The following is a 27,675-nucleotide window of genomic DNA, read 5'->3' as shown; positions in this document are numbered from 1 at the left end:
TGGTTGAGTGGGGCTGACTCACTCCTCCCCTCTATGACGAGGTGGGGACCCGCCTTTCTTCCCCAACCCTGCCTCGTGGTCAATGGCGGATGAAGGGAAAACCGCCCAACATCCAGTTGGCAATGCGAATTGCAATTGACGAAAAGGGGGGAATGGAAGTGTTGGGAGTGGGAATGAAGGGAATCTGTCTCTTTCACTGGTGCAATGGAGTATTTCAATTAATGGGAGACACAGCCTTACCCTAAAACACAGAATAAGATATAACTATCGAACAGGGGTATTCTATTATTGGCTGACGTGTATGCTTGTGGACTAATTATGGGACGCCCTTTTGACCTTTACACAGCTCCGGAGGCAGGAGGCGCAGACTCAAGCAATATTCATCACCAATTTACCACAATACAACACAATCAAATAAAAATACAGTCCTCATATCCGCAACACTGCACCCTCCTCCTCTTAGGCACGGCCCGGGCCTACAACTTTTTATTTAGTGTGACACGTAGGTGTAGTTCCCTCTACTTTTAACCTGACCCTGAGTGTGACAGTTTTTAAAACATAAATAAATGTGTCCCGCTGCTCCATTGCACCCTGCCTAACGGACTTACGCCCACAGTTAACCGAATTGCGGAATTGTCTTCAAACTATACACTGACGGTGGGGAGCATTATTTACAATGACGCTATTTTTTTTTACAAAACTAACCCAGGACCTGTAATTGTTCTTTCTGGGGGGGAGACAGTCTGCTCTGCATCGACGCACCATGAAAGCACCCAAAAACGCACCAATACACACCCAAGCACCAATCGGTGCAGTCACCATTGTTCAAGAAAATAAAACCAACAACCCCTAACCCTGCAGGTGATCTCTTGCTCTTCGGCTCCCTCTGCTGGTTATTATTATTTGTTCTTCCAGATGTTGTCATTCTTTCATTTCCTTACTGGCGGCCTATTTGCAATAAAGTGTGCCCAATGTGTCCTTTTTATTTTCCTTTATTTATGGCCCACAGGGCCGACTACATGTGGTTCACCTGTGGGGCATCGGTGCCCTGTGGCCAAGGTCCGCCAGCAAGATTTGGGGCCCTCATGGCCGGTTCCAGCAGAGGGGCCATGCCCCAACCCATGGGGTCCATCAGTGGTGCTCGGTCACAGGCATGTGGTCCATAATGTGGTGCATCGATGCAGACAGCTGGTTCTGAGAGTGCCGGGCGCACAATGGCCGACTCACGCACGCTCCCCTCGGCGCCCAATGGCACACAGGTCATGTGGGAGACAAAAGAGACAAATGAGCGAGGGGTAAGGTCACAAGGGTACACATCAATAAGGCAATGCAAGGCGAAATGCGTACGGAGGGCGAAGTGAGAAAGCTCGTCCCTACCGCACGTCACCCCCCTGTCACCTACACTACCCTTGCCCTTACCCCATATGTACAAAAATCTACACATTACCAATCCGTCGCTACCGTCACGTCTTCCCCTTATTTCCCTTATACCAAATTCGTCTTCACTCCCCCACTATCCAAAATTTGCCATCACCCAATTCGTCATCAATCCTCATAAGGAGGAAGAGATGGAACAACAAAGCACAATGTCACACCCACGTCATGATGCGTCTCACAATCCAAACATTTGCATCAAAAATAATAAAACAACCTGGCATGGTGTGGAGTACCTGTCACCTCAGGTGAGTGGATGCAGATGGTGCGAGGAGACTCCAATCCTAACTATCCTCTAAATGACATTAACACACTTTACACTACCCGGGGTCTTTCCCTGCCAATCCATTGGCCACTTACACTATGGGTTCTAATAACCAATTCCCATTGACCAAACTGTGGTGCTGCTCAATTTGGGGTCTCACTCCCCCGATTCATCTCCCGGTGCCCTTGCACAATTTCTGGGCTGTGACGTTTAGCTCTCCCAGCAGGTCTACCCACCTGCACACCTCCACCACTGCAGTTGCCTCCCGAGCTTACCTGCTCCTCACCCTAACCTATCTAACTGGGGAAGGCCCCTCCTGGCTCTGTCACCCCTTGGTGCCCTCTGGCACTGGGCTACCCGGGTCCGTCCTCCGGATCCTCGGGCCCCATCCACAACAACTACCGGCTCCCAGAGCCCACCTGCGGCCTCACCTGGCCGACATCCTCACAGTGGTGGAGTGCCCAATCCAACTACACACACTAACAGGCTACACGCCCAGCCATTTCCACAACACTAATGCACCCATCCAATCACCATTCTTCCACCCGCACCACAGATGCCAATATCCAACCACAATTTACCTATACCCTCTACCTAACACTTACACTACCCGCCCCGGGTATCCGTGATGGGGGTCCACTCTTCCCCCATTCACACCTCCGCACCATCCACTCCACTCCACAATTTCCACCATACTCACTCCACGACCATCCATTCCAATACTCCATACCATTTATTCCATACACCTGTTCTTTCACACAACCATTCTCCATTCACCTGTTGTTGCACACCTGTGCAATCACACCTGGTGCCACCTGCACCCTCCTCCTCTTCCTGGACCAGTTGGTCAACACGATACACATCACTATCACTCCTACTCATACACTGCTCCACACACCTGTCCAGTTGCACACCTGTGCAATCACAACTGTTTAATCGCACCTGTTCAATCTCACCTGTTCAATCCTCAAACACTCGGCATCATCTGAACTACCTGTTGCCCTGCTAACTTAGTGCTCCCCGTCTTCCCTTTAAACTAAGCACATACCACGTCATTATCATCCACTCTAATCTACCTGCGTCCCCACTACAGGTATCATTGTCACTAACTAATCTTAACGTCACCTAATGTCATCTTCGCTAGATCCCTACACACGATATCCTAACCCACCCGGGCTAGTTTTCACTGGCATACACCCCATAAGCTAGTGCTCCTTTGCCCCCACGTTTGTGAGGGATGACAGAGTTGCCATCCCACCACATGGGGGACGTTCCACTACCAATTTTGCACATCAAATTTCAACAAATCAAAAATTTGCCAATCATCAAATTTTTCCTTTTTCTAATTTTGGGTCCAAAACACTAACCTCATCACCCGTCTACTTATTAGATCCTCTCGGTGCGCCAATTCACATCTACAGCCCGGCTTCGTACAGCCGAGCAATGAATGCGGGTTCTTTGGTACCGGCGGTTGGATGCGTCCGGCACTCGGTGCAGGGACGGGGGCTTACCCGTGCCGAGATCCCACGCACCACCTCGGCGCGGAGCCATCCAATTGCCCGATCTCGACCTGTCGGAACGTCTCAATAAAAAGTGGTCGCCATGACGACCCTTCCTATCGGGCTGCCCGCTCCGCCTAGTGGAGCACGGACGCAGCCGTTCCAAGCGAGGCCCAGCGTGGATCGCGTACGGCAGTCCTTTCGAACCCGCCGTGGCTCGGATCCCCGCTGGTTCTCGCGGCACGCGAAGCTGCCCGACGCGCACCGAGGGCCCGATTCGGCTATAAATCGCTCTAACCGCTAACCCGGTTACCGTCGATGCCTCACCTGCATGCTTACATGCATACGCTACCCCTTCCTTGCTCATACACCCAGCTGTTCCCATGCACCTCGTCATTGCACCTTCTCCAACACACCCAGGTACACTCATTCCGCTCACAGACTTGGTCACACACCTGACCACCGAACACCTTTGCACACACTCATCGCTCGCACACCTCACCAACACACCTCTTCGCGCCCCCTCCTCGGTCACCTCCTCTGTGACAATCACAGGTGTGCTCTCACTCGCACACCCAACCACGTGCCTCACGACCAACTCCAGTGTGCATTCCCACACACGCTCTACCATTCCAGGTGTGCATCCTTCCATTCCAGGTGTACATCCTCGCTCACCTGTCACAACCAACTCACGCGCCGTGTCACTCTCACTACTCTCACCTCCACTCTTGACAACGCACTCACCCTTACTCTCGACAGCGCACTCTTTTCTCATGCCCCTGTCCGTTACACACCTTTCTCGCGCATCCTCTTGCGCACACTCTTTCGTTACATCCTCTGTAACTCTCACCACAGGCGTGCATTCTCCTTCACTCTTGACAGCGCACTCTTTCCCCATGCACCTGTCCGTTACACACCTTTCTCGTGCATTCTCTTGCGCCCACTCTTTCGTTACTTCCTCCGTAACACTCGCCACACCGCGCTTCCATGTGCTCCCTCGCACACGCGCTATGACTGACTCACTCTCGACAGCACACTCTTTCCTCGGCGCGCACTTTTTCCTCACACACCCCATGGTCGGACATTCTCGCACACCTCGTTTTTCGCACACCAGACCTGTCGCACACTTCACCAACGGCCTTTCACGAACACCCGGATCCAAACCAATCCCCAAGCCGACTGAAGCTTTCCTCACATCATATACATTGCCGAATATTTCGCCACTCACCTTGGCACCTCGTCTCCGCACCTCTTTCGCCACCTGCAAACTCTTTATTTGGTTAGTGAGCATCACATTATGAGTTGAGCACCGACCTTGTACCAATTCCATCACCTCCTCCTGGATTTCTCTTTTAGTTTCTGTCCGTCTCTTCTTAATTTCACTCACCTCTTCTTCCACCTCCTCTAATTTTTCCTTTACTTCCTTCATCTCCCTGTGCGCCCCCTCTATCTCTTCCTCTAACGCCACTTTAACCGTTTCTATGTGCATCCTCACCTCTCGGTCCTTCGTCTCCATTACTTCTGTCACCTCCTCCAACTTCTTCGTCAACCCCTCATGTACCATCTGACATTCCTTTTGTGTCGCTATTAATTCGTTCTTAATGTCTTTTTGTGTCGCTTTTAACCCCCCGATTATTGCCGTGTTCTTTTCCACTTGGTCCGCTAGTTCCCTTTGTCCTACTGTCAGCTGTTCTACTCCCTTCGTCAGACCCTCTATTCCCCCCTGTAACCTCGCCGTATTATTCCTCACCTCTTTCTCTATACGCTTTTCACCTCGCTTTACCTCCTCGCGTACCCCCGAGACCTCCTCACTTACACCTCGTCGTATCTCCTCTTTCATCTCCTCCCTCTCTTTTGTAGATGCCACCCTCATCTGTCCCAATTCATCCCTCTGAGCATCCAGTTTACTTTCTAACCCGATTTGCACCTCCTCTATCTGGTTCCCCATTCGTTTGATTTCCCGGGCAGATTGTTCCCCTATTTCCCGCAATTTGTCCTCCATCCTATTTTCTAACCCCATTAACCCATTTTTCACCTCTTTTATCCCGTTGTCTAACCCCTCAAAATTATTGTCTAACTTCCCAAATTTCTTGTCTAACCCCTTAAAATTATTGTCTAACTTCCCAAATTTCTTGTCTAACCCCTTAAAATTATTGTCTAACCCCTCACCGGTACCCCTCGCTTCGTCCCTCATTACCCCCAATTGCTCACTCTGAGCATCCATCCGGTTCCCCATTTGTCCCATTCGCTCACCCTGAGCATCCATTTTTGCTTCTAGCCCCATATTTGCCATTAGTATGGCTGCATTAATCTGCGCCATGAGGTCCCGCACATCAATTCCTGCTATTTGCGCAGCGGGCGCGGCTACCCCGCGCTCGTGCGAGCTGCCACTTTGTGCGTCTGATACCACGTGCGCGAGAGCGCCATTTTGTGCGTCTGATACTCCCTCAACCGCCTCCTCATTGCTCCCCTCCATTTGATCCTGGGTTACTCCTAACCCCTCCTCTAGCTCACCCACCGGCATCCGATCGCCTTGACCAGCCATGGCGCGATTTCAAAATTCGGGTTTTCCTTTACAACAACACAAATTTCCAGCACTTTGTAATTTTGAGCGCGTTAAGCGCGCTTCGGGCCTCGTATCCCACTCCTGACACCAATTGTTGCGGACGCGGTTAAGATGTTATTTTTGACCGAGCGGTTGGTATGACCGCGACCGAACAGTTATTCCCCGACTAGAACCCGATTCCACCCAAACTTTGGCCGTATCGCACCGCAGCTGCCCAATCTGGAAAACTCTAAAACGACCGAATGCAAAGAGGAAAAGGACTAAGACGAGAAGACGGACAGAAGAGTAATTGGATTTATTATTTACACATATAAGTAGGAAGCAAGCAGTCACGTTTATTTACAGGGACATGAGACGCAGGTGACACAGTGCAATCTTTAGCTTATACAGACTTATTGTTACTACCCAGGACAGCACGAACAAAACAAACTCACGTACGCAAATGGATGGAAATTGCAGGCAGGAATGACAGGAGGTGGGTGGCTGGAGGAAGGCCCGGAGCTGGCTGGAGTTTGATCCCGCACGGGACGTCGGGCTGGACCTCGACGGCCGCCGATGCCACCGATCCTGTCGTGTGCGCGGGGTAGCGGGTCGGAGCTGCTTGGTGGAGCCAAGCCAACGCTGCTGGTGGGGGGTCTGGCGTGATGGGTTCTCTCTCTTACTAACTCCAGGACTCTTTCTCTCTTGCTTAGTCCAACTCTTCCTCACCACCGACAACTCAACGCAACCCCTCCACTCTCCGCAAACACTGACCACCACTGACGACCAACCCAGCTCTGACCAAAAAAACCACACACTCCGCTCTTGTCGTAGCTCATCCCGTCAAAGCTCATCTCGTCAAAGCTCATCTGCCTTGGACACGCCCTGCCTGCGGGTTATATAGGCCCCGCCCCTCAACCTTCCCGAACCTCCTCGATGTTTCTCTCCACACCCTCTCCAAGTCCAACCCCTTGTTCGTGGTTGGTTGAGTGGGGCTGACTCACTCCTCCCCTCTATGACGAGGTGGGGACCCGCCTTTCTTCCCCAACCCTGCCTCGTGGTCAATGGCGGATGAAGGGAAAACCGCCCAACATCCAGTTGGCAATGCGAATTGCAATTGACGAAAAGGGGGGAATGGAAGTGTTGGGAGTGGGAATGAAGGGAATCTATCTCTTTCACTGGTGCAATGGAGTATTTCAATTAATGGGAGACACAGCCTTACCCTAAAACACAGAATAAGATATAACTATCGAACAGGGGTATTCTATTATTGGCTGACGTGTATGCTTGTGGACTAATTATGGGACGCCCTTTTGACCTTTACACAGCTCCGGAGGCAGGAGGCGCAGACTCAAGCAATATTCATCACCAATTTACCACAATACAACACAATCAAAAAAAATACAGTCCTCATATCTGCAACAATATGTTTGTTCCACCCATCTATGGGGTCTTAGCGGATATCCAATGGAGGCTAACACATTGGGCTCTCCCCTCAAACACTTTTATCCACCATCTTAATGCCTCGGTGCCTGTAAATTGTCCCTTCTGCAAACAGGAGGAGGATCTTTTTCATGCATATGTCCAGTGCAGGAGGTTAGCACCTCTATTTTCTGTGATTGCACACCTTTCTTATAAATTATCCTTCACTTTTACCTTGCATATGTTTATTTTTGGTGTACCCTTTACCTCCTCTTGTAAAAATGCTGGTGCCTTGATGAATTTCCTGATTGCCATTGCAAAATATGCAATTTATAAGTCAAGGAAAATTAAGATTGATAAATGTTATGGTGATGACGTCATTCCAATATTTAAAGGGCTGGTGTCAGCAAGATTAAGGCTGGAATTTGATCACCATATGAGTAATGAGAATGTTGAACTTTTTGAATGGAAATGGTGCACTCACGAGGCCTTGTGTGTGGTTCAGGACTCGAAACTCGTCATGATGTTTTAAGAATTGCATCAAGAGTGTGATGCTTTGGTGTTGTTGTACCTTTTTTTTCTCTGCCCCTGCTTGTAAATACCCTTGCGGTATAGGTTGACATCCTTGTGCATTTTGTGGAAATAAACGGTGTTCAAATTCAAAAATTCTCTCTCTCTCTCTCTCTCTCTCTCTCTCTCTCTCTCTCTCTCGCGCCCCCTGCTGGTCGTTTGCATGCTGGTTGTACTGTCATGGCGTCTGCTTGTGGAGGCCTGTGAGTGCTCTGTGTTGTTGCTCCATTCCCCCCCCGTTTTCCCCCCTCTGTGTCCTTGTACCTGTTCGTGGAGTCTTCCTGGTGATTCCCATATACGTTGAGACGGGAGAGAGAGCCGGAGAGCACAGGGTGATCGCTGGTAAGGGTTCGCCGTTTTTGGGCGTCGCCCGATCGGTGTTTGCTCCTTCATCTTAAACCTCTATTTCCTTTTTTTCCTTTCGTTTATCCTTCCTTCAGTTTGTTTTGTTGCCTCCCTTTTCCGAAGTTAGGGAAATCGGAGAGGTCTGATTGCTTCCCATTCCCGGAGTTCGGGTAGGGAAGATTGTATTATATATTCACCCTCCCCGAGTTGGGGAGGGGTTGTAAGTGCAGCTGTTCCAGCATGGCAGCTGCACTATCTCGATTTACGGCCTTTCAGAGCCTGACCCGTAAGCACGGGTTCTTTTGTGTACCTCCGGAACGTGAGGTTAGTGTCGAGGACGTTGTCCTCGCAACCGGTCGTGTTGTCGGGATCGACAAGGTTGTTGCCGCTTCGCGGATGAACAAGCGGATCGTTATTTTTTTGTCCGACGTGGATTGTGTCCCACAAATTGTCGAACAGGGTTTGACAATCGATCCAGATTTATTTGTAATGATTTCCCCACTAGATAGCCCAGCGATAAAAGTCGTGATATCAAATTGCCCCCCATTTGTATCCGACGATGTACTAATTAAAGAGTTGTCCCGATACGGTACCATCGTGTCTCGTATCTCCATGATTCTCTTCGGGTCACGAAACAACGATTTAAGGCACGTGGTTTCATTCCGGCGGCAAGTGTTTATGATTTTAAAAAATTCCCAGAAGGATTTAAACCTTATAATAAAATTAAAACATCAACAGAACGAATATACAGTGTACGTGTCCACCAACGTTCTAAAATGTTTTGGCTGCGGACAATTTGGGCATGTTAAGCATGACTGCCCCCGAAAAGAGAATTCTCCACAAGTGCAACCTCCCCTCCGAACCGGGAATAAGCAACCCCCCCACCTTCCCACCACCGGTCCAAACCCTCCCACCACTGACCCAAGCCCTCCCACCACCGACCCAAGCCTTCCCACCACCGAACCAAACCTTCCCACCACCGAACCAAGCCCTCCCGCCGCCGAACCAAGCCCTCCCACCACCGACCCGAACCTTCCCACCATCGACCCAAGCCTTACCACCACTGATCCCAATCTGTCCACCACCGACCCAAGCCCTCTTACCACCAATCCAAACCCCCCCGCCGTACCCCCCTCCCCTCCCCTTGAAACAGGGGCCCCTCCCTCTACTGAAGGATCTAATTGCAGCCATCTCCTGTTAACTATAGATCTCACCCCCCAGGCGACATCGTCCAATCACAGCTTGTTGCCTGCTATAACTGATCCTACCTCTCCCGCCGTGGTAGCCGATGGGATCCCCCTCCCGATGATCACGTCCTCCCTCCCCCCCCCTCCCCACAAACCCTTGCAATCTCTTCCCACTAACCAGGACGAGTTTCAATTAGTCTGCCCAAAAGGAAAAAGACATCTGCAAACAACAGATGAAAACGGTCACCTCTTTAAAAAACCTACAACTGAAAACCGACAGCCCCTCCTCTCTGGCCTAGATTTGTCCCTCGTCACAGAAAATCGTTTCTCGGTATTGGAGGACATAGATGTGGATGAATCCTCGCCCTTGTCTACTGACCTAGAAACTGATATGGTTGAACCACAAAAATTAGTACCCCCCCCCCTCCCCCCCCTCCCCTGAAGATGGCTCATTTCTCTCCCTCCCCCCCCCCCCCCCCCTCTATGGACTATGCCCCATCCGATAACGTGGAGGGATGTGATGACGGTGAGGAGATAAATGATGAAAACCAGTGTGACACACCATCTGAGCCATCTGATATAGATGACTCTGTTAGTGAATGTGGTAGCCTTAAGGAAGAAGAAATCCCTCCAATCCCTCCCTCCGAGATAAAAAGGTTTCTTAAGGACACATTCCGAAAAAGGAATGTTGTAATAGAAACCTTTTTTCCGGAGCTACCTGATTTTATACATTCCGCTAAACTGATGGTAAAACGGCCCCACGTTTTTAATTTCAATTCCTCCCAACGTCACCGTTTAAAGAAGTGGTTACAAAAAGCTAAGAATGAACTGCTATCAAAAAATTGAGTGGTGGTCACTCCTCCTTATAGTTGTAATGAGTTTTTCCATTTGTAGCCTGAATATTAACGGAGGATGTAGCTCTGTCCGTAAAGTTCAAGTAAGGGATTTTTTATTACAGAAGAAAGTTGACATTGCCCTCTTACAAGAGACCCATGCCAACGACTACTGTGTCGCAGAGTGGTGTAGGCTCTTCCCCGGCCTGTCCTTCTTTAGTAACGGTGACTCCCGCAAAGGCGGCGTCGCAATAATTCTTAGCCCCTCCTTTTCGCCTTCATCGCTTAAATTCGACGAAATACACAAGGGATCCCTAGCATCCCTAGAATTCCACTACTGTGGAAAATTCTATACTATTTTTAATATCTATGCCCCAAGTACGCCTGTAGCTGGGCGAGTTTTTTTTAATGACCTTGGGACACACCTAACGTCCCTCGACAGCCAAAACGCCCTAAAAAACCAAGACAATCATGTTTGTATTGGTGGAGATTTTAACTGCACCCTCCAACCCCAACTCGACAGGAACAGTGCAGAGCCCCATCCTGCCTCCACAATCCCTCTCACCAAATTTTTAAAACAAATGAATTTGACAGATATATGGCGGGTACAGCACCCATCAATCAGGCAATACACATGGTGTCGATGCATTCAGGGTAATATTGTACTTGCTCGCTTGGACAAGTTTTATATTAATCCTCCACTTGAACGCCTCGTTCTGTCATCCAAAATTTGCCCATCAGGATTCTCGGACCACAGCGCAACATTTCTCAAAATTTCTGCCCCCTGCCCGAAACACAAGAGTGCTTTTTGGAAATTTAATAACAACTTACTTGATGATAGTACCTTTAAGGACATTTTTCCGGAAATCTGGAATATTCTGGTTGCCTCCCAAGGGAATTTCTCAAACCTCAGACAATGGTGGGATAATGCCAAAACGCACATCAGACTGTTCTGCCAACAATATCGTGCGTATGGTGTTCAAGAGGAAAGAAAAACCACAACCTTACTTGAAGATGAAATCCTGGAATTACAGGAACAGCTTCAGGGAACCGCAAGTGTGAGCTACCAGGGAATGAGGCAACAAATCCATGGAAAAACGGCCTTACTGAATTCCATATCCGAAAGGTGAGCACAAAATGCTTTATTGCGCCTGAAGATGAGGTACATACACGACCTTGATGCTCCAACCAAATTCTTCTTCAGCCTAAAAAGGGGGGCCTCTTCGTCAATGATTATACGCTTGCTCCATGATGGGGAACTCCTTTATGAAGATGGCAGAATCAGGGAATGTGCCCGGAAACATTTTAAACAACGGTTTATGCGGCATGACATTAATCAGGATGCAATATCGGAACTTGTTTCTAACCTTCCAACATTGGCGGAGGATCAGAAGCAGCAGTTGGAGGATCCTCTTAGGTTACCTGAGCTCACCGCTGCCTTGAAGGCCTTGGAACCTGATAAAGCCCCTGGACTGGATGGGCTGACAAGTGAATTTTTCCAGTTTTTTTGGGACACCATTGGACCTCACCTACTGCGGGTATTGAATGAATGTTTAGAGGATGGACAACTGCCGTGGAGTTGCCGGAGAGCAGTCACCACCTTAATTCCTAAGAAAGCGGACACTCAACTTATAGAGAACTGGCGTCCTATTTCTGTTTTATGTACGGATTATAAAATTTTAGCCAAAGCCTTGTCTAATCGAATGAAACCTTTTATGAATGTACTAATAGGAGAACATCAATCCTTTTGTATTCCTGGACGTACTATTTTTAATAATATCTTTCTTATCCGTGATACCATTCGGTTTTGTAACAATTTTAATATGAATGTTGGTCTGTTTTTTATTGACCAAGGAAAAGCCTTTGACTGTATTGACCACATGTACCTTTTTAGAGTTTTAGAGAATTTTGGGTTTGGACCTATTTTTATCTCGTACGTTAAACTTTTGTATTGTAATATATCCAGTGTTCTTAAAATTAATCAAGTATTGTGTAGCCCCATTGCTGTACAACGGGGAGTACGGCAAGGTTGCCCGCTATCTGGACTTTTATACTCTCTTGCCATCGAACCTCTTCTGCTCCAATTACGTACGCACATTTCTGGCTTCACTGGATCAATTCTTACCACACCGCTAAAAGTCTCTGCCTATGCAGATGATGTCTGTATTTATATAAAAAATAGTACTGACGTCACTGCGGTGGCTCAGGCACTAAAAACATATTGTCAGGCTTGTTCAGGCCAGGTAAACTGGAAGAAGAGTGAAGCCCTTTGGATAGGACCTGGAGATTGCCCGCCAATTGTCCTACCAGGAGGAGTGAACTGGCAGAAAAGTGGCATTAAATACCTCGGTATTTTCCTCGGAGACAACACCTTTGAGCAGCAGAACTGGGTGGGATTACCAGACAAGGTAATGGCAAAACTGGCCCGCTGGAAAGGACTTCTTTTCCAACTTTCGTACCGCGGAAGAACTCTCGTCATTAACAATCTTGTCGCCTCTATGCTATGGCATAAGATGATATGCCTACAACCGCCTGGGAGCCTTCTTATTACACTGCAAAAGAGCATTGTCGACTTTTTCTGGAGCGGGAAACACTGGCTCCAACCCCCCGTGGCATACTTGCCACTCGCTGAAGGTGGCCAAGGTCTTATTGATATCCGCAGCCGGATTATGGTCTTCCGGCTTCATATCGTGCGCCAACTTGTATATGGAGATGAAGCCCTACTCTGGAGGCCTCTGGCTAACTGCATATTACAGCTTACATGCAAGCTGGGTTACGACCGAGAACTTTTCTTGATGAACCCTCATCAAATCGATTCATCCTTGCTGCCCACCTTTTACCAAGGGGTGATGAACGCCTGGCAAGCCCTGTCCTTTTCCCGTGAAATGGCAACATACAACATGGAAATGTTGTTGAACGAGCCCCTATGCTACAACCCCTTCCTGGAAAACAGCTTGAATAATAGGGGACTCGTTCAACGTTTTGTTGATGCCAAGCTGCTGCGAGTGAAAGACCTCATGACAGAGTCTGGGAGCTGCCGGCTGAGTGCTGCCGCTGTGGCACAAAAAACCGGAATAAAATCTGTCAGGATCATCTCTCGGTTCCTTCAAGGGATATCCACAACGTATCGTAATACCTGCGAGGAACTTGGCCCTTCCCCCGAGGAAACAGCGGGTGACTTCCCCAAACTCCTAGTCTTCAGCCCGCCACTTAATCTGTCCCCTGGCCTGAACAGCCCTGATGATACTGCATTATCCCTTCCCGCCTTTCCAAAGAAAACTCTGTACAACGCGTACGTTAAAATTTTATACGCAAAAACATTTTCTGAGCACCCGAGGCTTCGATGGCGGGATGTTTTACCCCCAATACCACCCAATTGCCCCAATTGGCGAAGTTTTTATCTCTTGCCTACTCCAAAGTATGTTGGAGATATTCAATGGAAACTTGTACACTGGATTTTACCTTATAATGTTTTACTGAACCGGTTTTCTACTGCTAACTCTAATCTATGCCCTTTCTGTGCATCCATTGAAACCCTACCGCATATATACCTGGAGTGTGAACGATTGCAACCTCTTTTTACATTCCTTCAGGAACGCTTTGTGAAGCTTGGTTCCCTCTTCAATCACAATGTTTTTATTTATGGTGTTTTAGGACCGTCTTCCCTTAGGAATGTGGTTTTAATGAATTTTTTAATTGGCCAGGCCAAGTTTGCAATTTATAAATCCAGGAAGAAAAAAATGGGAAACGCTTCTGACTCGTCATGTGATGTACTGCTCACCCTTAAGGCTCTTGTAAATGCAAGACTAAAGCTAGAGTACCGGTTTTTTAAAATGAACAAGAATTTAACATGTTTTAAAGAAAAGTGGGTTTTTAATGATGTCATATGCACACTTGATGATGATGATTTGAAAATAACCTTTCCTTGAGACCATTTTATTGTGTTTTGTTTCTTTGTGACTGAACATAACTGATTTTTTGTACTCTTGTAATAAAAGGAAGAAACAGTCAGTCTATTCGTGAATGACACGCAAATTCGTGAAGCGTTTCTCTATCTCTATCTCTATCTCTATCCACCATCCATCGATTCCCTCAAGCTCTTTTCAACAATCCCCCATCGGGGTCTCGGTCCATTCAGACCATCTCTTTCACTCAACCCACCATCGGTCAGTTCCATCAAGCTCTTTCAAACAATCCCTTGCTCTCAACCCACTATCGGTCCATTCAAACAATCTCTTTCTCTCAACCCACTATCGGTCCGTTCCAACAATCTTTCTCTCAACCCACCATTGCTCCGTTCCAACAACCTCCTCTCTCAATCCACTTTCTTTTGAATGTTGGTTATGCTGAAGTAAGATGTCCATGCATTTCTAACATTGTTAGATTATGTTTATGTTTAGTTTATAGTCTGTATGAATTGACTTGTTATTGCAACGGGACAAATTAAACTAGAGCAATGCGACTGCGTCGCCAATATGCCTCCACATAGTCCCTGCCCATGACAATGGGTAGATGCCCTCGTTGACTGTCCTAAAATTAAACAGGTTTGATTTAAATCCCTTCAGCTGTTCTCAAGTATCACATTTTTACCAGACATGACAGGTTTCACATCGATCGGTGAAGTGGTTTCGGAGAAGGTTTTTTATATATATCGGCTTTCAAGCTAATATGGCTGCCAAACCACGTGACATATGACATCAAAAATGTACACTCTGCATATGTATGGGTTGGGGATCGCGCTTGTGAAGTTTCGTCTTGATCAGATAAGGTTAGTTTTCTATCCAAGATGGTTGCCATACCACGTGACCTAAGACGTCACAATTATCATAAAAACATTATACATGCGTAATGCTCCTACCCTGAAAGTTTTGTTTTAATCGGACACGTGGTTGCTGGGAAATACGAGGTTTAGCCCGTACAGACGGACGGACATCCCGAAAACGTAATGCCTCCTGCCACTTCCGGGGGCGGAGGCATAAAAATCAAATTTCAATGGGATGGAGCAATGACACCTCGTCTCGATAAGCAGATTCGCACCGGTTCACGTGTTCCCTGCAGTTCCATCCCTTACCAGATGATACTCCACAAACTCATTCGGAAATGGAAACTTCAGCCCAGACAACCACTTGAGCCAAGAGTTCGCGCGCATTGTGATGACGTCATGACATTAGCGAACCATTGCCTGTTTTGCCACCGTTGTATTGTCATCGACGTCATCGTGGCATGCATTCTTTCATCCATGGGTAATTAATTGGCAACGAGGATAATATCAAGATGTCAACATTGTTCACCATTAGTTACAGCACCCTAACCTTTTAAGGCTTGATGACCCATCGCAGTTCCACCTGAATAGGCCATGGGGCATAGGGCTAAAATGTGCTCAATTTGACAATTTCGTGCAACAACGCAGGGGATTACTTAAAATTGCTATAGATGGGTTGGGGATGTGCTCCTGAACAAGAAACACCATGTCCCCAGACACCAGGGGTGCTCATTAATTTTTAACGCGCACTTGATGAAAATGCAAGTAAATATATATTCATCAACTATACGTTACTGCATTTTCTTTTATTTCTGGATAGTTTGAGGAGTAAAATGAAAAAAATTGATTGTGATATTGTTTCTAGACCTCCTTTTATGCTACTGCATAATGCTTTGGCATGGGTCGTTTTCCTTTTGAGGCCAAGAAAATTATATCTTGCGAAATTGATAGCAGCCTTCTTTGTTTGTCATCTGGAACTTCTACAAAGTCTGCACCATCCGGCTCACTGGATACACCTATCAGCCAAGCAAGGAAGTTGAACAGTTGAAAAGGAACCTCTGCCTTTACTTTATCTTCTGTTAGGTCGTCAGAAGTAGGTGGCCATGGTGGTGGTGAAGATGGCTTATTGGAGACAGCAGCCTTTATGATAAGTGCAGCGCTATACAGCATGCGTAAGTCGTCATTTGTGGGTGGTACTTTGGATTCTGAAACAGTTGGTATACTCTCCTCTTCATTATCTGTGCTGTCATCTGTTAAACTCCCTGCTGTATCGTCTACCAAGTCCTCGGCCAAATCTTCTGCTGATAGACACTCACTAAACACAATGTCACTCATGTTTCTACTTTTGGCTTTGATGAAGACTAACTGTGGAAAGCTTTTCTGTAGTCGCGTCTTCAGATGCCATGTTCGATATGGTGCATCGATGCCGCTGACATCTTTAATGGCGCGGATAAATATCTTATTGAGTTTACTCAATGTAAGAATTTCTTTGCCTATAATTAGACGCTTTCTGATGGTGTTTTGGCTGAATTTGTCAAAAGCATCAATATAGCCATTTTGAACTGGGGTCAATGGCTTGCCAGGTTTACTCAAAAATCTTGTGTAGTTCTTGTAGCAGCCATGATGGTACTGAAGCTCCCTGGCAACCAAGTCCTCCCCTTCTATTTGATGCAGCATTTGTACATCCTCTTTTGCTTTTGCAGCCTTTAGAAGTTGACCTCCACTGATGAGTGCACATTTTACTAGCCTTACCATTGACCTCTTTCCTGAGATGTGACTGCGCTTGTATTGGTTGCTATGGCAGAAAATGCACTCTTCAGGAAACATATGTCGCCTGCTCCAATCTCTTTGGCTGCTGTTTGCATCTGAGGAACGCAACATTCTCTTTCTGCTGGGCTCTCCACTGCTTTCACTAACTACAACTGGACCATCGTCAAGTTCGTTCATGTCTGTCCCGGCATCTGCATTAAACAGAAGGAAGAAACAAATTTTTAGTGATTAGAATTTAACTTTTTTTCAACAAATATGAAACATGTATTTATTTTCTTCCTACCTACCAACCATTGAATTATTGTCTAAACATAAATATACACAATTGTTTTCATTTTTTTTCTTCCAGTTACTTGTATACCCAATTTTTTCTGACAATATATTTAAAAATATATATAATACAACAATTATATTTTTGTTTGGCCTTTAGGATATCATGGGATGGAACGTGCAATTTGATGCAACAATAAAAACTTGTGCCATCTCACGTTGGTATTTGCCCCAAATAAAGCCGGCAGCATCATCCATGCATTGACAAAATAGCGGTCACACTCAAAGTAACTGTGCAAGTAAACATTTGCACCTTAAAAGTATACATGCACACTGTGCACAAAAAATTGTCGATAGCTCCGCCGTCTTCCAGGATTTTTTGAGAAACTGTTTAGAACAAAGTCCACATGTTATTTTTTTAAATTGTCGATAGCTCCGACGTCTTCAAGGATTTCTCGGGAACTGTTAAAAACAAAGTGGGGTTTTTTTTCCGCCACCAAGACGGCAAAGTGTTTTTTCATATCTAATGTATTTCATTGATATTCAGTTGTTGTTTTTCTACTCAGATCAGTGAGTAAATTTTCTTTTTTGCCTCAATAGTAGGTGACGTTTTTTTTCTTCAAAAAACTTCCATGTACCCCCCCCCCACCCCCCCAAGAATCTATTGGTGCATCCCTTGTTATACATTTGTACACGCTTTGCTAGTAAAAATATTAATGACCATGACCACCGCGCAAAAAAACAACAAAACAAAAATACAAAATAAAAATAAACTCAACATGTGTTTATTGTTTATAATTATAGAGTTTAAAATTTTGCAAACATCTGTCTTTTTTAGTAACAAATATCAAATCATGGTTTTTTTAACAACTTCTCCGACAAGGTAAACATACTTTTTATTACCATCATTTACAGGACAGTAAGAAGTACCTACCGTACAATTTAGTAAAAATGTGTAGTCTACATGTACAAAATTATTTCTTAATTCTTTGTGGATCCTAAAAACTGTAATGAGGTGTGACATGAGCCTGATGACATAAACCACAATATCCCCACATATCATGATACTATTACTAAAGTAAAAGAGCATGCTTGCAATAGTACGATTTGTATTGTTACAGACGTGGCTTAGATGTTAGTTTACCGAGCGGTTTTGGTATGACCACGTCTGCACAAGTTACCGATTATACTCGACGTTGACGAAGCCGCGCCACGCTGGCTCAATAAGAAAAAGAAGACACCCGGCTGGGTTATAAAATGACGACACCAGGGATACGGTTCTCAAGACCTCCGGAGGAGATTATATTCGTTACGGAAGGTCAGATTACAGGGGCGAGAGGTACAACATAGAAAGACAAGCACTTAGACACAATCTTATATTATTCCCCAACAGACGACAGGCAAACGGGACAACGGCTGACTCACACAGGGGTTGATGGAAAGGACAGGCGGGTAGCGATGGCTCCAGGTGCACCTGTGCTCAAAGGTTAGAATCGACCCGGTCCGGTCCAGAGATGCGGGAGGTTTCACAGCGCTCGGAGGGGACGTTCTTTCACAGGCGGGCCTTTCTCTCTCAGCGCTCGCAGGTCCTTCTTTCTCCAGCTCGGGGCGCATCTGTCGTCACATCCGGCGCGGGGCCGCGTATATCCGGCGGGGAGTGACACGCCCTCGGCTCGTTAGCGCCGCCCCAGATGGAATCGGCACGTTGCTTCTCATTGGGTGCGTGCGGGGGGTTTACCAGGCTCCGCCCTTGACGAGGAGCTGACAAGGAGCCTCTTCGTGGTAACCCCGTGGAGCGCGTGGTCAATGGCGCTAATCGAGCCGGTGTGAGGACGCATCCTCCCCCGCTCCGCCGCCATCTCCTCTGTTGTTGTTGTAATTGTTGGGGAAGAAGATGGAAGGAGGTATGGGAAAGGTCCTAAACTCACTACTGATGCCATATAATCACATTCTGGTGCAACGAAGAGTCATAATTAATGGAGACGAGGCCTTAACTGACATAGACTAAGAATAACTAGGAAGATGTCCGAAAGTTGTCTACGTGTGGTGCGGTGGACCTGGGCACGACATTTAATGGGGGAATAAGGGGAAGGTCGGCTCTACTGATTGTTATTTACATGCAATGGGACTAGGGAATGGGGGATTGGGGAAAGTTGGGGAGTATTGGAGAAAATAGGGGAATATTTACAAGCGGATATGGAGGCCAAATTCCATATTCGCAACATTGCACCCTTCTCTACCCTCGGGGCGTCCCGACCCGATAAATTTTTACCTACTTTAGTGTGGCACGCAATGTAGTTCCCTCTACTATTAACTCTACCCTGAGTGCGACAGTTTTACAGATATTCACGAATGAGTAAATATGTCCCCCTGCGACGTTGCACCCTTCTCCTCACAGAAACACACCCACAGGATAACCGAATCCGGAAAGAATTCTCAAACTACACATACAGCCGGTAGGGAGCATTATTTACAAGACTACGCTGCTATTTACACTACGATCCAGGACCTGTTTTTGGAGGAACACATGCAGATGTTATGCATAGAGAGAGCGCGCTTGCCAACATCGATACACCAACCCACGAGTGCTCTGTGGCCGACGGCCTTTAATAACGTGCAGAGCACCCTTCCCGAGCATCAAAAGCACCACCCCACCACCAATCGGTGCAGTCACCATTGTTCATTGGAATAAAAATAAATTCGACAACCCCTAACCCTGCAGGTGTCTCTTGCTCTTCGTGTGGCCTTCAGTGGTGTTAATTAACAGTGGTTCACCTTTATGGCATAGGTGCCACGTTGACCCATAGGTCCATCAACGGGTGGTGCTTGGCCGCAAACGAACTGCGGTCCATTGTGGGTGGCCACAAACATTGCGGTCCATATGGTGTACCGATCCAGGCAGCGAACAGCGAAAGTGCAGGCCCACAACTGCGTCGCCAGCACCTCTCTCTCCTCTCTCTCTACCCCAAAGCCAGATCCTCGGAGGTGGGAGACAACAGAAGAAACAAGTGAGTAAGGTGGTAAGGGCGCAAAAGTGCACGCAATATAAGGTAATGCACACTGGGGGCACATGGGAACCAGGTGAGACAGGTACGTTCCTATCGTACGCCCCCCCCCCCACCAGGTAACCTACATGGCCCCTCCCTTACCCCTTACTGTATCCACACAACACAACACTACCCATAAACATCTACTTTACAAATCAACAAACATCCCTACTGTCTTCCCCGTTCCTCCCATATACCAAATTCGTCTTCTCTCCCTCCTAACCAATCAAATTTGCCATTTTCAACTCTCATCAAAATTTGCCATCTCCAACTCAACATCATAATTTGCCATTACCAATTCATCATCAGTCCCTCCTAGGGAGGGAGAGATGGAATCACCCCAATGTCTCATCCACGTCGTGATGCGTCTCACAAATCCACACAGCGATTCATCTCCTGCAACAAAACAAAGAAAACACAGGTGTGGAGTCATCATCATCACCACAGGTAAGTGGCTGCGTATGGTGCGACAGGTTCATCAATCCTAACTATTTCCTAAATGACTTTAACAACTTTACACTACCCGGGGTCTTTCTCCGGCCAAACCATTGGCCCTCTTACACTATGGGTTCTAAAAACCAATTCCCATTGGCCAAACTGTGGTGCTCTTCAATTTGGGGTCTCACTCCCCCGATTCATCTCCCGGTGCCCTCGCACAATTTCTGGGCTGCGGCGTGTACCTCTCCCAGCGGGTCTACCCACCTGCACACCTCCACCACTGCAGTTGCCACCCGAGCTTACCTAGCTCCTCACCCTAACCTAACTAACTGGGGCAGGCCCTCTGGCGCTCTCCCCACTCGGTGCCCTCTCTGGCACTGGGCTACCCGATCCACACCCGGGATCCTCAGGCACCCACTCACAACTACCGGCTCCCAGAGCCCACCTGCGGCCTCACCTGGCCGACATCCTCACAGTGGTGGAGTGCCCAACCAACTACACACACTAACAGGCTACACGCCCAGCCATTTCCACAACACTAATGCACCCATCCACAATACCATTCTGCAACCGCACCACAAATGCCAATATCCAACCACAATTTACCTGCACCCTCTACCTAACACTTACACTACCCGCCCCGGGTACTCGTGAAAGGGGTCCACTCTTCCCCCATCCACACCTTCGCACCATGCACACCACTCCGTACCACTCACTCCAACTCTCTCCACACACCTGTACCTGCACACCTGTGCTCTCACACCTGGTGCCACCTGCACCCTTCTCTCCCCAAGCGCCTTCGCGCTGATCCACCACACTCACTACTCATCCATTGCTCCACACACCTGTCCAGTTGCACACCTGTGCAATCACACCTGTCCAGTTGCACACCTGTGCAATCACACCTGTTCAATTCTCACACACACAGCATCATCTCAGCTAACTACGCCCTTCTGAAACTTGCGCTGCCCAGTCGTCCCTTTAAACTATTGCGCTCCCACGTCATTATCATCCATACTAATCTACCTGCGTCCCCGCTACAGGTATCAGTCACTAACTAACCTTAACGTTACCTAATGTCAATCTCTTCTAGATCCCTACAATATAACCTAACCCACCCGGGCTAGTTTTCACTGCCATACACCCCATAAGCTATTGCTCCTTTGCCCCCACATGGGAAGGGTGGCAAGGATGCCCCCCCTTACCCACCGGGCCTATCGCTCCTACCAATTTTGCACATCAAATTTCAACAAATTAAAAATTTGCCAATCACTACCCATCATCTGCCAATCACTACTGCCAATCCCTTGCCAATCATCAAATTTTGTTTTTCTCTAATTTTGGGTCCAAAACACTAACCTCATCACCCAGTCTACTCACTACTGCCTCTCGGTGCGCCAATTCCTGTCCAAAGCCCGGCTTCGTAAAGCCAAGCAATGGATGCTGGTTGTTTTGTGCCAGCGGCTGGATGCGTCCGGCACTCGGTGCAGGGACGGGGGCTTACCCGTGCCGAGATCCCACACACCACCTCGGCGTGGAGCCATCCAATGCCCCGATCTAGACCTGCCGGCACGTCTCACCAAAAAGTGGTCGCCATGACGACCCTTTCTATCGGGCTGCCAGCTCCGCCTAGTGGAGCACGGACGCGGCCGTTCAAAGCGAGGCCCAGCATGCACCGAGGGCCCGATTCGGCTATAAGTCGTTCTAAACTCCATCCCGTCTAACGTCGATGCTTCACCTGCATGCTTACATCCCGCAGCCCGTTCCTTGCTCACACATCCAGCCGTTTCCATGCCCCTCGTACCTTTCCTTACACACCTCGGTACACCCATTCCACTCACAGCCTTGGTCACACACCTGACCACCGAACACTTTGGCACACATTCGTTGCTCGCACACCTCACCAATACACCTCTTCGAGCCCCCTCCTCGGTCACCTCCTCTGTGACAATCACAGGTGTGCCCTCATTCGCACACCCAACCACGTGCCTCACCACCAACTCCAGCGTGCATTCCCACTCACGCTCTACCCTTCCAGGTGTGCATCCTTCCATCCCAGGTGTACATCCTCGCTCACCTGTCACAACCAACTCACTCTCCTTGTCACTCTCACTACTCTCACCTCCATTCCTGACAGCGCACTCACCCTTACTCTTGACAGCACACTCTTTCCCCATGCACCTGTCCGTCACACACCTTTCTCGCGCACACTCTCCCGTCACACCCTCTGTAACACTCACCACAGGTGGACACTCTTCCTTACTTCTGACAGCGCACTCTTTCCTCATGCACCTGTCCGTCACACACCTTTCTCGCGCACACTCCTGCGCACACTCTCCCGTCACACCCTCTGTAACACTCACCACACCGCGCTCCCATGTGCTCCCTCGCACACGCGCTACGACCGACTCACTCTCGCCAGCACCCTCACTACTCCTTGGCACGCACTTTTTCCTCACACACCCCAGAGTCGGACTTTCTCGCACACCTCCTCTTTCGCACACCAGACCTGTCGCACACTTCACCAACGGCCTCTCACGAACACCCGGGTCCATCTCGACCCCCAAGCTCCTTAAATCCCCTGGCGCATCATACGCACGACCATATTGGTCACCACTTACACCGGGTCCTCTTCCTCTTCGCTTCTCCTCCATCACCTGCGAATCCCTCATCCGGTTAATGGGCACATCATCACGATTTGAACACAGACTTTGGACCAATTCTTTTATCTCCTCTTTTATTTCTTTCTTATCCCCTCTCCGTCGCTTCTTAATTTCGCTCATCCCTTCTTCCACTTCTTCTAGTTTCTGCTTCACCTCTTTCATTCCCCGGTACGTCTCCTCAAGCTCATCCTCTAAGGCTACCTTGACCGTTTCCAGGTGCGTCCTCACCTGCCGGTCCTTCGTCTCCATTACCTCTATCACCTCGTCCAACCTCGTTGTCAGTCCCTCACGTACCATCTGACATTCCCTCTTTGTCGCTATCAAGTCGTTTTTTATGTCGTTTTGTGTCGTTTTTAAACCTCCTAATACCGCAGTGTTCCTTTGAACCTGCTCCACTAACTCCCTTTGTCCCACCGTCAGCTGCTCCACCTCCTGCGTCAGGTCCTCTATGCCCCCTTGTAACTTTACAGTCCCCTTTCTCACCTCCTTCTCCATGTGCTCCTTACAGTGCCTCACCTCCTCGCGCACTCCTCCGACCTCCTCACTCACTCCTCTTCTGATCTCCTCTCCCATCACTTGCATCTCCTGCCCAGATGCCACCCTCATCTGCTCCATTTCCTCCCTGTGAGCATCCAGTTTGGTTTCTACCCCCATTCTGACCCCCTCTATCTGCTGCTCCATTTGTTTAACTTCCCTTTCCGCTTGGTCCCTCATGTCCCTCAATTTGCCTTCCATACTGTTTTCTAACCCCTCTAACCCATTTTTCACTCCCTCTATCTGATTCTCCTGGGCAGCCATTCTATTTTCTACCCCCATTAACCCATTTTTCACTTCTTTTATCCCGTTGTCTAACCCCTCAAAATTATTGTCTAACTTCCCAAATTTCTTGTCTAACCCCTCACTGGTACCCCTCGCTTCGTCCCTCATTACCCCCATTTGGTTTCCCATTACCCCCATTTGGCCCTCCAATCGCTCACCCTGAGCATCCATCCGGTTCCCCAACCGCTCAATTTGGCTCCCCATACTCATCTGTACAGCTGCCTGTAGCTGCGCAATGAGGGCCTGTATGTCAATCGGCTGCATGTTAAAGCCCGTTGATACAGCGGGCTCGGCTACCGCGCGCTCTTGCGAGGCGCCATTTTGCGTGCCTGCTACCCTCGCTGTTTCGCTCTCCTCATGTCCCTCATGTCCCTCAATTTGGTCCTGGACCGACCCTGCTTCACTCTCCCCTACCGGACCCCAGCCGTCTTGATCCGCCATGGCGCGACTTTCAAAATTCGAGTTTCGTAACACAAATTCGAAATTTCGCCGTTATAATTTCGTCGAGCGCAGTAACCGCGGGACCGCACTCCGGATCGATTTGGTCGAGCGCCGTACGCGCTCCGGCTCGATTTTCCCTCCCAAAATTTGGGCCTAACTAATTTAGTCCCGGGTCCGAATCTCACTCCTCGACACCAATTGTTACAGACGTGGCTTAGATGTTAGTTTACCGAGCGGTTTTGGTATGACCACGTCTGCACAAGTTACCGATTATACTCGACGTTGACGAAGCCGCGCCACGCTGGCTCAATAAGAAAAAGAAGACACCCGGCTGGGTTATAAAATGACGACACCAGGGATACGGTTCTCAAGACCTCCGGAGGAGATTATATTCGTTACGGAAGGTCAGATTACAGGGGCGAGAGGTACAACATAGAAAGACAAGCACTTAGACACAATCTTATATTATTCCCCAACAGACGACAGGCAAACGGGACAACGGCTGACTCACACGGGGGTTGATGGAAAGGACAGGCGGGTAGCGATGGCTCCAGGTGCACCTGTGCTCAAAGGTTAGAATCGACCCGGTCCGGTCCAGAGATGCGGGAGGTTTCACAGCGCTCGGAGGGGACGTTCTTTCACAGGCGGGCCTTTCTCTCTCAGCGCTCGCAGGTCCTTCTTTCTCCAGCTCGGGGCGCATCTGTCGTCACATCCGGCGCGGGGCTGCGTATATCCGGCGGGGAGTGACACGCCCTCGGCTCGTTAGCGCCGCCCCAGATGGAATCGGCACGTTGCTTCTCATTGGGTGCGTGCAGGGGGTTTACCAGGCTCCGCCCTTGACGAGGAGCTGACAAGGAGCCCCTTCGTGGTAACCCCGTGGAGCGCGTGGTCAATGGCGCTAATCGAGCCGGTGTGAGGACGCATCCTCCCCCGCTCCGCCGCCATCTCCTCTGTTGTTGTTGTAATTGTTGGGGAAGAAGATGGAAGGAGGTATGGGAAAGGTCCTAAACTCACTACTGATGCCATATAATCACATTCTGGTGCAACGAAGAGTCATAATTAATGGAGACGAGGCCTTAACTGACATAGACTAAGAATAACTAGGAAGATGTCCGAAAGTTGTCTACGTGTGGTGCGGTGGACCTGGGCACGACATTTAATGGGGGAATAAGGGGAAGGTCGGCTCTACTGATTGTTATTTACATGCAATGGGACTAGGGAATGGGGGATTGGGGAAAGTTGGGGAGTATTGGAGAAAATAGGGGAATATTTACAAGCGGATATGGAGGCCAAATTCCATATTCGCAACAGTATTATAAATTGTAGTCTTGAAATAGATAAACAAAATCATAAAATGTACATTTCATCATGCATGACTTGCTGAGTCTGCTGTACATTTGTCAATTGAATTTGAAGATACTACTCTTCTAAGGCGAACTCCAAATCTTCCGGAACTTGTTACTAACTTGCTTGAATCAAGCATGATGATTTATTTGATCATGATATATGGCAATGTAATGTGAATTCTATCATCACGATCAGATTCTATCATCATGATCATGTCTATGTTTGCAGAACAATTGAAACTTTTGGCTAAACTTAAAGCTTACTAAAAAAATTACTACATAATCATATTAACTTACCATGAGATGTAGATGTTTCGGTCTTTTTCTCCTTCAGCCTGTTCACTTTACTGATGTCACAAAAGCGACGTGAACAATCATAATGGTAGCCAATGTTGGGATTTTCTGGTTTGGCTTCAATGCAGGATTGTGTATCGGCAAAATCAAGCCCCAGCTTTACCGCACAGTCGGCCAGTAAATCGCGTTCTTTACAGTCATAGAGCAACCATTTACTCGCAAATTCAACAAAGCGGGCCCAGTTTTTATCATTGAATTGAATGAAATTGCTTTTAGTTTTATGGACAACATGCATCACGCAAAATTTGGACGAAAATTGAACAGGTTTTCCTGTCACTGCCGAAGCAATGGGCGTCGCCATCTTGGTTTGTCAGCTACCGAACGGAGCTTAGTATGAGCTGCGTGATTGGCCAATTATGGCACCTGACGTATCTGGAGCGCTCATTCGCTGAATTTATCACGTGAACAACCTTGTCCGCGAATTTTAAACCTTATTTTTTTATCGAAATTCTTTCTTTATTTGTATTTTAATGTGCAGGTATATTTATTGGGGACATTATTATATCGAATGGAACGAATATTTTGCTGATTTTCATGAATAAATCAAGTAATCCCCATTCCTGTTGCACGAAAAAGTGGATTTTAATGGTATGCCCCATGGCCTAGAAATACACCCCACCTACGAAACTCGAGATTACATTTACAGATTTACATTATTTTTTGGATTTATAGTGCATTCTTTACAGATAAATCCTGCTTTTAGGAAGGCCAGGTGTGTGGTGGCACAAGCACTGAGTATGAAGTTGACACACACATTTCTACAATTTCTGGCGTTGCTGAACGCAGGTGATGACAGGTGAGCCGCTAAACTGCCTTTGCTCAACCTGTATATCACAAAACCTCACCTTGCATGGTGAAAGCATGGAGTGCAGATATACATCTCTCTGTATTCCAAGCTCATCTGTCACTTTTTGTTGTTGTTCATAACGTCTTAACAGCAGGGCCGAGGGACAAACTAAACGCAGACGGACAACTAGATGGTATTCATGGAATACTTACCCTGCGCAGTCAACTTATTGCGAGGCAACTCTTCTGCTTTTGAACATTTTTTTCCTTTGATCCAATATGGCTGCCAGACCACGTGAGCGATGACATCATAAGATTTATTTTCTCGAATATAATTGTTGCATAGATCATGCCCAATACATTTCGAACTGATCAGACTAAGCGTTGTCCCTGTCGAATTATGACGTCATAATTATGGCACCAATGACGTCATCGTTAACAACACCTATTCCCGATATGGACTTATTTACAATGAGCCATGTTTCAATTTTTTCCATGTAGGGGTTTTGGAGATATAGAGATGCAACATTTTTCGGTTTTCCAAGATGGCGCCTGTACCACATGACCTATGACGTCATGATCATTAAAATATTCTACATGAGGAGGCGCTCCTATGGTGAAAATTTCGTGCCCATCAGAGCAACAGTTGCTGTGAATTTTTTTCACAATGATCGGATAAGTGTTGTACAAATGTTGTAATGTCGAATTATGATGTCATAACGAAGGCACAGATGACATCATCGTTAATATATCTTATTCCCCAAGGGGAGTACTTGATAATGAGCCATGTTTCAATTTTTCCATGGAGCGGTTTCGGAGATATAGAGGTGCAACCTTTTTCGATTTTTTCCAAGATGGCGTCTGTACCACGTGACCTAT

The 27,675-nt window shown here is 47.7% G+C and overlaps 1 protein-coding gene across 1 annotated transcript; it reads right to left on the bottom strand.

Moving 5' to 3' along the window:
• Positions 1-15,607: 15,607 nt before the first annotated feature.
• Positions 15,608-26,260, bottom strand: LOC144894321 (uncharacterized). Its single transcript, XM_078786940.1, has 2 exons — positions 25,954-26,260; positions 15,608-16,823 (listed from the first exon to the last, which is right to left on the bottom strand). The coding sequence occupies exons 1-2, from the start codon at positions 26,243-26,245 to the stop codon at positions 15,736-15,738; spliced, it is 1,380 nt and encodes a 459-aa protein (XP_078643066.1). The 5' UTR covers positions 26,246-26,260; the 3' UTR covers positions 15,608-15,735.
• Positions 26,261-27,675: the final 1,415 nt, after the last annotated feature.

Source organism: Myxine glutinosa, chromosome 11 (assembly GCF_964187855.1).
Source record: "Myxine glutinosa chromosome 11, kmMyxGlut1.1, whole genome shotgun sequence".
Classification (NCBI taxonomy): Eukaryota; Metazoa; Chordata; class Myxini; order Myxiniformes; family Myxinidae; genus Myxine; species Myxine glutinosa.
Note: the sequence above shows the minus strand (reverse complement) of the source record. Positions and strands in the feature narration are given on the sequence as shown.

Bases quoted from the DNA above. Each gene is read 5' to 3' on its own strand.
- LOC144894321 (XM_078786940.1), bottom strand. From the start codon at position 26,245: ATGCATGTTGTCCATAAAACTAAAAGCAATTTCATTCAATTCAATGAT. The intron at 16,824-25,953 runs GTAAGTTAATAT...TGTTTAATGCAG, and splicing joins CGAAACATCTACATCTCATG to ATGCCGGGACAGACATGAAC.